We start from the raw sequence: 10,515 nt of genomic DNA on the forward strand, positions 1-10,515 counted from the left end.
CTTATTTGTGTCCCTTGCAGAATCGTTTTCATTTAGTTGAGTTTTAGTGCAATGCCTTCAGTTAAAAGTTGGAGACCTTCTTCATTCATTCAACAAATATTTATCAAAGCCTACCCTGTGCCAGGTACTGTTTGGGACCTATCAGTATCCAAATTTCCTGGAACTTGCTTTCAATTCTTCTAAGTAACAGCCAAATAAAGGAAGGTTTGGTGAGGTTATCTGCTACTTTATTCAGTATCTCATTGAAAAGTTTAAGACATGAGAACAGGAAAAGCAGTTAAGGAATTCATGTATACTTTACTCATAAGCAAGTGAAAGTTTCTTTGGGTTACCAGGAAGCTTAGTCTACTATTAGCTCAACTTGAGTAACTGTAAGATTTTATGTCCATCCGATTCTGAAACAAACCTTTCCTCCTTTTAGAACTCCTTATCTTTTTCATCTGTATTTCCACTGACTTTGCTTTGTAAAAATTTGAGTTATTTCACTGTTTTCTAGTGTATTTGTGAACTGCTTCAAACCTGAAATCCTTGTGGGTTTTAAGGAACAATATAAACAACACCACGAGGAAACAGACAAATCCAGATTGTGATGCATTTTTCAAGACAACTGACCTTGTTTTTTTTAAAAAAGCCAATGTAAAATGTGAAAGGGGGTGTTCTAGTTTGACAAATGGGGGGCGGGGGAACATAACAAATGCAAGAAGTGGTTTGTGATTGGATCCTGGCTCAAAAGAACATATCTGCTATAAAAGATTATTTTTGAAGAAAGCTGAACAAATTTTGAATATGATATGAGTAATAGGTAATATTGACAAGATTGTTAATTTTCTCCAGACCTGATAATAGTATTATGATTATGAAAGAGAATGTTATTTTTAAAGATGCATACGGAAGCATGTTGAGGTGGTGTGTTTTGTCTCAAACTTTGGGATAATTCAGCAAAAAAAAAATGTTTTACAAACATTTATATACAGATAAAGTGTATATGGCAAACTGTTAATTGTTGAGTCTGGGTATTGGGTAGTATTGTTGAATTAGAATACTCTTTCACATATTCTGTATATTTGTAAATTTTTTAAACAAAGTCTGGAAAAATTACATATGAATGACTTATTTTTTTCTAGCACTATTTAAGTGTTTGAGTGAAACCATCTTGTACTATAGCGTAAGGGGGCGGGGCAATTAAAAAAATGATTTGATTAGCAGTCTTAAATTCCAGGATAACTTTGATTATTCACAAATGTGGTATCGATCAGTTCTGAGCGAGAGTTGCTTCACTGCAGGTGGAAGCTAGAATACAGAGGATAGACAGGCGAGGGCCGAGAGGGTAGACCACCGTTTCGATAAATCCCTGGTTTGTTGTTATTTTTGCAGCTGTTACTATGACATCACTGGAGATCTGGAATTACTCCTGGTCTACCGAACTCTCGCGATACTAGAGCCCAGTGGAGCGCAAAATGCGGTGGGAGGGGCTGGGGCGAGATCGACTGACTTCCGGCCAGGCCGTTGTCTGGGTGGCGCGGTCGAGTCATCGTTGGGCCTCGCCGCTTCCATCTCCCTTCCCTGCCCCCCGCCCCGGCGCGGGGGGTCGACCAGCCAAGCGGGGGCGGGAGGCGACGCGGACCTTCCCCTTTCTTTCGTTCTGGCCTGCTCCCCGGCTACCCGCTCTGGGTCCCTGGGACCCGCGAGGCCCGGTCTAAGGGCCCGGGGCCTACGTGGGCCCGCCGCCGGGCCCCATGAGGCATAGCCTGACTAAACTGCTGGCGGCCTCGGGCAGCGACTCCCCGACGCGTAGTGAGAGCCCGGCGCCCCTCGCGACCTGCTCGCTGCCCTCGGACCTGACCGGGGCGGCGGAGGACGAGGGGACGGCGGCGGCCGGATCGCCCGGCCGCAGACAGCCGCGCGGCGACGAGGGCGAGTCGGAGGCCGGGAGGGGGGGCCGCGGCGGCGTGGCCGCGCGCGCGCCCTCGCCTGAGGAGATGGAGGAGGAGGCGATGGCCAGCGTCCCCGGTGAGGAGACGGAGGACATGGACTTTCTGTCCGGCCTGGAACTGGCGGACCTGCTGGACCCCCGGCAGCCGGACTGGCATCTGGAGCCCGGGCTCAGCTCGCCGGGGCCCCTCTCCTCGTCCGGCGGAGGATCGGACAGCGGTGGCTTGTGGAGAGGCGACGACGACGACGAGGCCGCGGCTGCCGAGATGCAGCGCTTTTCGGACCTGCTGCAGAGGCTGTTAAACGGCATCGGAGCTTGCAGCAGCGGCAGTGACAGTGGCGGCGGCGAAAAGAGGCGGAGAAAGTCCCCAGGAGGCGGCGGCGGCGGCGGCAGCGGCGGCGGCAACGACAGCAACCAGGCGGCGACAAAGAGTCCCCGGAAGGCGGCGGCGGCGGCTGCCCGCCTCAACCGGCTGAAGAAGAAGGAATACGTGATGGGGCTGGAGAGCCGAGTGCGGGGGCTGGCCGCCGAGAACCAGGAGCTGCGGGCCGAGAACCGGGAGCTGGGCAAGCGCGTGCAGGCTCTGCAGGAGGAGAGTCGCTACCTTCGGGCCGTCTTAGCCAACGAGACCGGACTGGCTCGCCTGCTGAGCCGGCTGAGCGGCGTGGGACTGCGGCTGACCACCTCGCTCTTCAGGGACTCGCCCGCCGGGGACCACGACTACGCTCTGCCCGTGGGGAAGCAGCAGCCGGACCCGCTGGAAGACCAGGACGACTCGGCCGGAGGAGTGTGTCTGCATGTGGACAAGGATAAGGTGTCGGTGGAGTTCTGCTCGGCGTGCGCCCGGAAGGCGTCGTCTTCTCTTAAAATGTAGGGTCAAGTAATCCGCTCTTTATCCGCGTTTATCCCCTTTCAACTCCCTTACATCATGTAAAACACCTTAGTGGGACATCGTCACTGGACACATTTCAGAGGAGGAAAAAAAAAAAAGTAATATTGAATCTTTAAGTGTTTAGCTAAAAGCATGAATGTGACACTGTAACCAACTCCTAATGATAACATGTGACTATTAAATCTCTCTGACAGTTTCTTTTTTAGGTGATTTCCTTCCTGCCAGGCTCCGTTGTAGGGGTTACAGAACAGTCGTTCCCGCCTCACCACCTGGTAAGGACCCATCTCTTCACGTAACGCTCATGCTCTGCTGCTTAGTCTACTTTAATGGGCAACATCTCAATTTGTGCGTGTGTGTGATTTTTTTTTGTTTGTTTGTTTGTTGTTTTCTTTTTCGGAAGTTGGGAGGGGAATCTAATTTGGGCCCTGTCCACCCTGGAAACAGACTTGTGCTGGTCAATAATGTATTCGAGATGCTTCTTCTGGTTGAAATAGCTGTTAATGTGTCCCCTTGTTCAGACTTGCGTGTACCTAGCTCTTCTGTCCCCAGTGTGGACATGGCCTTGGATGACATCGGTTCCAACTGTACACTGAAAGCTGCTAATAGAGATACAGTTTGGAGACAGTGACACAGGTGAAGTTGAATGGAACTTCCGAGTTGTACAAGGTGCAAATTGGAATTCCAATTTTAGAGCAACTTTTCAGAGGTTGACAATAAGTACTTGGGGCATGCACAAATGTGATAGTTACTTTGCTGGAGATTACAGAAATCTCTTAAATATAAGAATGCCTTTTAGTTTTAATAGATCTAGACATACAGTCTATTCAGATTAATAGATTTTTATATCTCAACATTAGAGAAGTTGGAAATTAACATGCATACCAGACTCCTATGTTAGTTACTTGAAGGAGGAATAAGAATGGTTAATGAAATGTTTCTTTGAGGACCAGCACAGTGATTACCCCATCACTGAATATGAATAAATTGTTGAACACCTTTATTTTTGTTGTATTAAATTTTTAGGTTAAATTTATGTATGATTAGATATTGAAGGTTATGAAATGTGAATGAAAACGTGTAAAGTGAGGCTTCACAAAGAATCTTACTCTACATATTTCAAAGGTATTTGTCCTATTTAAAAATGAGTTTTAAAATTGAGTGATTCTGGCTACTTAATGACAACGATTGACACTTCCAAAGTTGGGACATAGTCTTCCTTTGAAGTACTCTGTCGTCCAGTTGTATATAGATTGAGTCATGATGTCCTTCAATGTAAGGGACATGAAGAAATTCTTTGTGAAACATCACTGTTTGATAAAGTATATACGTATTTAGCATCCTTGTTTTTCTTTGTGCTAAAGTGGATACAGCTGTTGGGGCAGAAGAGACGGGACCAGCTGCTGGCCACATTTCCTGCTTTATTTTAAAAGGTAGTATAAGAAATGAGGAAAAAGAGGTAATTTCAGGGCTTCTGCTTTTATTTTAAAATGTTCATAATTAAAAAGTATTTTCCAGCAGTCCAAAGATGTAAGTTATCTTACACATAAAATGTTTTATTTTGTTGTTATTTGGTTATGAAAATGGAATCTTGTTCTTGCACAACTGTAAATGTTTTGTTGCTAGATAATACACTCTGAGACCTAACTTGGTCTCTGGTTTCCAGTGCATTACAGCATATTTTGTAAAATCATCTACTGCACTTGAGCATGAATATGGATAGTAGCCAAACTCACAACCTGGAGTGATGAACCTGCTTATACCTAAGTGCAGGAGCAAGCCCCTCACAATGCAGCTGCATGGATTTTTAGTGCCTACTGAATAATATATAATATATATAAACCAAACGTAGTTGGAAAAATTATTTGAAATGACTAATTTGTGCTATCTTTATGGAATATGTTAAATGTAGCTTTTTGAAACAGAAGCCTTGAATTGAAATTTAATTAATACTTGAACATTTTGTATATATATATATCTTTGTATATAATTTTGTGCAGTACCAATGACAAAAATATGGTGTCATAATAAAATCAGGTTTGTTGATCTTTCAGTTATGGGCTCAAAGAATTTATTCATTTCTTAACATGACATTGGAAAACAATGGATGAAAATAGGAAAAATGATTGTTGTTAATGCTGTGGGTCTTAGGTTCTGAAAGCAGTAAGTGCGTTTTTCTAAAAATTATACCATTCCTTTGGAATATTTTCTTCCTAACGTCAATGATTTTCCTGCATTATTTGAAGTTTGGGGGCTGGGGAGAAACAGTCAAAGCTTTCTGAATTGGGATGCTTTGAAATTCCAAGTATAGATTTTTAGAATGTCATTTTATAAATGGCAGTTTTTGGAAATACTTGATTAAGAACTTTTGAAAATGGAGATTAGTATCAACTGTTTTAAAAGCTGCTTTGTTAGGTTCCTTATGTTTTAACTGTCCTTCTTAGTTTCCATTTCATTCTCTTTTTTTTCTAATTTTGGTGACTTATAGTGATTTTGTCATTTTTTTGCATCAACGTCATAGTCTTGTTTTTACATGGTATTGCATGTATTTAAGACCTATCTAACAGGGACTTTAAATAAATTTGGTCATATTTATGTGTAAACACATTTTACTGTAAATGTTTGGGTTTCTGAATTTACAACAGATCTGTTTATTTCAGTATGTAGTAAACAATATCTTAAAGTGTCCTATTCACTACTTGTTAATTAAAAAGTTATGATTAATATGAAACTGTTGTCTTACTATTTTTAGAAAATTGTGTTCTGAATGATTAGTAGCTGGATAAAGCAGATTTCTGGAATATAATATGGATTGTTTAGAAGTTTTCAGGTTTGGCTCTATTTACTGTAGTGGATGAAAGCAGTTTAGTATTTGGGGAGTCTTTTTTTCTTTTCCTAATTGTGCCTCTATGGCAAAATGATACAGAAAGAACTGAAGATGTACCTTTTAATAGTTGTCTTCTGATTGTGACAGGAATTCATACATTAATTGAACTAACACATCATATTGACATGCTATTTCTATCATATTGACTTAATGTTTCTGCACTTCCTTGACCAAACCTAATGAAAGAGTCCACGTTTGTTAAAATGTAGTCACACCTCTGATATAATCCAACAAAAAGTGTTCAAAATATTTTAAATATTTGTTCATTTTATAATCACTAAATTAATCTCTCTCTCTTCTCTTTAAACAGCTTAGCAGTGTCTGCAAAAACGAATCTTTTCCTACAACCTGTTAACTGACTGGACTGATGGTAACAAAGTAATTGTGGGAGCCATGTCGGTCAAAAATTTGGCATCTGCTGAAAAAAATGAATGCCATTTTCAAGTTCCCAAATTACTTCTATACTGATTTCACTTTCCAGATTTCACTTTCCAGAAATGGAGATATGAAAAGATTGTCTGGAATCCTTGAAAGACTTAATAGGAATTCATGAGACTAAGTTAATTTTGGAACAAAATTACACATTTTTTGTCTTTCATGGGAGTGATACTCAGTTCTTTGCATACCTTTTAAAAATTGTAACCATTGGAGAAGAGATTGATAGTATTACATCAAGGAATATTAGATTCTTTTCATAATTAAGAGCACATTTTATGGAATTACATTTAGTGCAGTAGGATTACATAAACAGGCCATCAGTGATCACAAGGCCGTATCATGAGTTTGTATTTGTTTCCTGGAACATGAGAGCTAATCTGAAGTACAGACAGACCTTGCTGAGTAGAATATAAAAGTTTATGTAAAGTCTTTAACTTATAAAGAGTAGTCTTTTTAAATAGATGCATTGATTTGTCTGTGTATCTTTGAAAAATTGAATATGATTAAATGTATGGGTAGTTAATTGCAATTCAGGATAATGCCAAGATGTGTGGATTCTGAGGTTTTGGCTTCTTGAGCTTCCTCTGAGGACATATTAAAATTATTTTGAGGTTTCTAATGAATGGTATACTAGTTTCTACTGTTTTATATTAAAATTTCTCTAGTATGAAAGGCTTGTTAGCGTTCTGGATGATGGGAGTGTGTTTTTTTTTTTAAACAGAATATGGTTGTTTTACTTATTTGAAACATTTTTCCAGTTCATTACAAGTGTGAAAAAACACTCAAAACTCTGGTGGTTTTATTTCATTTTTGCTGGATTATGTTAATACATTCTTTCACCTGGTCTAGACTGGGTCATTTTATCTTACTAATTTCAGAGGTGTGCAGATGGTAGAAGTGGGAGGGAGTAGGAGATAGGCTCTTATTTCTCTCTCTCCAAAATGATTCGTCATCAGTAATTATTCAGTTTGATTATTGTATGGTGATACACAAGACTGATTAAATTCACTCAGTTTCAGGTTTATTCAGTGTCTGATGCCAGGCAGCAAAGAGCCTTCTCAGTTATACTTAGGTGATTGATGGATGCTCCTACATATTGAACAGTACAGCTGGTTATGTTGTAACCACAATCAGGTAGGCGTCAACACTATTTGGTGACCATAAGTGCTGCTTTGATAGAGTGGATAATTCACTGATAATGAGTGAATGTTTCAAAATACGTAATTACATAGTTCCACATTTGGGAGGTAAACTTTTAAGTTTTTACTAGTCAGTTTTAAGCTAAGTAATCTGATGACTAAAGTTGACTAGGTTGTAAAATATTTTCAGGTGTTTGGTTTTCCCCCCTGGCTAACACAAAGGTTTTGAGACCTTCCCAAACGGTTATGCTTTTATATTTTACTGTGCTGTTTCTCATTCCTGTCTAAGCCAGAAATCAAAAAGGGGATGTCCTCTATTAGATACTTGTAAAGTGTTTGCTTAGCTAGCACAGTATTTTGTACATGTTTGAACTTGAATACCTCAATAATCTGCCAGTTACTCCCTGTTGTCTTATAATAACAGACTGAGCTCAGAGCTCTAACCTAGACAGCAAGCGGTTATTTACATTCAGTTTTAAAGTGCAGAAAAATGAAACTGGAGATTGTTTAAATTTTATTCCAGAAGTAAATTACTTTATCATTAGCAGCAAATCATTTAAGGAAAACTATGTATTTTTAAAAAGGTTAATAGAAAGTTGCCCTTTTCATTGCTTTGGTTACTGATGATAGTGTTTTTATTTCTGTTTTTTAACCTTTCTCCAGTTTTTACATTCAAGATTTCTTAGCCATTTTCCCCACTTTTTAAAAAGAAAGCAGATCACAGTGCTTTATTAAAATTTTTCTAATAATTTTTTATAGTTTCTTTTTTTTGCTGTGCTGCAGCCTTGTGGAATCTTAGATCCTCAACCAGGGATCCAGCCTCAGGACCTCAGTAGTGAAAGCATGGAGTCCTAACCACAGAACTGCCTGATAATTCCCATTTTTTTGTAGTTTTGTTGACCCAAATTTGTTGAACATCTTTTGCTCAATTTTCAGTTAATCTGATTTAAAAATCTAGCCACTTGGTGTTTGGTAAATTTGTGTAGCTGTTAATATATACAGATGTGAATTTTATTGGTGGTTGAACATCCTTTAGAATGTGCCATTAAGTTCTGTATCTCTCCTTTATAGTTCCTGGACCCTTTTGGCATCTAATCTACCAGTCTGGGGATTACAAATTTTAATACCTTAAGTATAGTATAACATGAGCCTTCTTTTTTAAAGCCAAATAACTACACAGAACAAAGAAAGGTTTAAATAGGTTTTTCGGGTTTTTTTTTTTTTTTAATTGTGACAGAACTGATGAAATAAACCATTTTCCTCTCTGAGGCAGTGTTCTTTAGGTCTTAGCTAAAAATGACTGTTTCTTTAAGTTGTAATGTAGATCATAGAACGTTCTTGCTAATTTGCCCCTGACCAAAAATTTTGGTAAAGTTAATTTGTAGCAACAGGTTTAAAATAACAGGTTCTTTGGCCTGTGTTATCTGTTATTACACTAATTGAGAAGATGATTTAAGAAAAATATGGTTAGAGGACAGGTGTAAGAAAGAAAATCATTTTTGGTTGCAGAAACCATTGTAAATTGTATGTTTACAGATGCTGGTATGCTAGGGAGTAAGTACTGCAGGAATGTTTAAGTAAGGAAACAATTTGTATTAAATTATCAATAGTTACATCAGTGGGTTTTGAACTATCTAAGTTCATTACACCATGCTGTTTTTAAGAAGTCTGATTCAGTAATTTGGGTTTCTTATTTTTGAAGTCAGGAATTTTATTGGGGTTTTCTATTGTGATGAGTAGAACCATGCTTTCAATAAAAGTGAGAATGCATGTAAAATATATAACTTTGGGTCAGAGCTTTATCTAGATATTTTAGCTTATAAAGGGTTTGTCTTGTTTTTAGCCTTATATATATTTTTTTTTACTAGTTGTAAAAGTAAAGCATATTCATTACAGAAAACTGGGAATATCCAGGAAGGAATCAAGATGAAAAGAAAAATCAGCCATAATTCTATAACCCAGAGACTATCCATAGTAAAATATATTCTTTTGCCTCATAACTGGGATCGTTTCTTATCAAATGTAGTTTGATAGGGAATTTTTTTTAACATAATCTATTTTTATTAGGTTTTTGACTTGGTTTTTATTTAGCCCTGCCACACGGCTTGCTGGTCCCTGGATTAATAAACCTGTACCTTCAGCAGTCAAAGCACTGGTGTTTGTGCATGCTAAGTCACTTTAGTCATGTTCAACTCTGTGACCCCGTGGACTATAGCCCCCAGGCTCCTCTGTCCATGGGATTCTCCAGGCAGGAATGCTGGAGTGTGTCCAGTATTTCTGTGTCCTCCTTCAGGGGATCTTCCTGATCCAGGGATTGAACCCGCAGCTCTTGCATTGCAGGTGGAATCTTTACTGCTGAGCCACCAGGGAATCTCCCCTAACTACTGGGCTGCCAGGGAATTCCCTTGTATTGTATAAATTGGATTTTAAATCTTTGGCTGTACTGCTTTCTTTTCTTTATGGGATGCTGAAAGTCTATCCCACTCAAAGCTGCTTTTTTTAGGTGACAGGCTAAGTGTTTTTATATAATCTTAAATAGCATAAGACTAACATGTATCACTGTATTTGAAAAGGAATATTTAAGATGCTTGTGAATAATATTCTAGGGTGGCACAGTATTTGGTATGACTGACTTGTTTCATAAGCAAGTGTTGATCTAGACCTTCATTGTCCAGTGCCGAGGATATTAGCTAGGTATGGCTAAATAAAATAAAAAATTAAGTTATTCAGGTGCACTAGTCACATTCTGGGTGCTCAGTAGCCACATATGGCTAGTGCTAAAATGTTATCAGTCATATACAGTATAAAAATATTTCCTCATCACAGTTTGTTGGCCAGTGGTGATCTGTCGTTGTTAGTTGTTATGTCTGACTCTTTCGCAATCCCGTGGGCTATAGCCCACCATGCTACTCTGTCCATGGAATTTCCCAGGCAGCAGTTCAGGGGCTCGTCATTTCCTCCTCCAGGGGATCTTCCTGACCCAGGGATCAAACCCACATCTCCTGCATTGGCAGGCGGATTCTTTACTGCTGAGCCACCAGGGAAGCTCAATGCTGATTTAGATGCTGTCAAATAAAATGGTTTCAAGAACTGAGATGAAAAGTTTTAGGAAGGGAAAACAACATGTCATTTCAAAAATTTAAATAATCTTAGGAAGTGAGGAATAGACTGATACTTCAAAAAACAAAACCAGAAATAATAGGAAGAACATGGCTACTCTTTCAGGGCT

At 39.4% G+C, this 10,515-nt stretch overlaps 1 protein-coding gene across 3 annotated transcripts; it reads left to right on the forward strand.

Moving 5' to 3' along the window:
* The first annotated feature begins 1,471 nt into the window (after positions 1-1,471).
* On the forward strand, positions 1,472-6,928 carry CREBZF (CREB/ATF bZIP transcription factor). 3 transcript variants are annotated; one of them, XM_043451513.1, is made up of 4 exons: positions 1,472-2,803; positions 3,020-3,097; positions 4,187-4,255; positions 6,020-6,928. In XM_043451513.1, exons 1-2 carry the CDS (start codon positions 1,737-1,739, stop codon positions 3,033-3,035), a joined length of 1,083 nt encoding a protein of 360 aa, XP_043307448.1. In that variant the 5' UTR covers positions 1,472-1,736; the 3' UTR covers positions 3,036-3,097; positions 4,187-4,255; positions 6,020-6,928. The 3 variants fall into 3 exon arrangements, with proteins under 3 accessions (XP_043307448.1, XP_043307447.1, XP_043307449.1); XM_043451512.1 differs by lacking the exon at positions 6,020-6,928 and having other exon boundaries at positions 4,187-5,553; XM_043451514.1 differs by having other exon boundaries at positions 1,472-3,097; positions 4,187-6,928.
* The last annotated feature ends 3,587 nt before the right edge of the window (positions 6,929-10,515 follow it).

This window comes from Cervus canadensis, chromosome 29, assembly GCF_019320065.1.
Source record: "Cervus canadensis isolate Bull #8, Minnesota chromosome 29, ASM1932006v1, whole genome shotgun sequence".
In the NCBI taxonomy this organism is placed as follows: domain Eukaryota; kingdom Metazoa; phylum Chordata; class Mammalia; order Artiodactyla; family Cervidae; genus Cervus; species Cervus canadensis.

Coding starts and splice junctions, on each gene's coding strand:
- CREBZF (XM_043451513.1), top strand. CDS start 1,737: ATGAGGCATAGCCTGACTAAACTGCTGGCGGCCTCGGGCAGCGACTCC.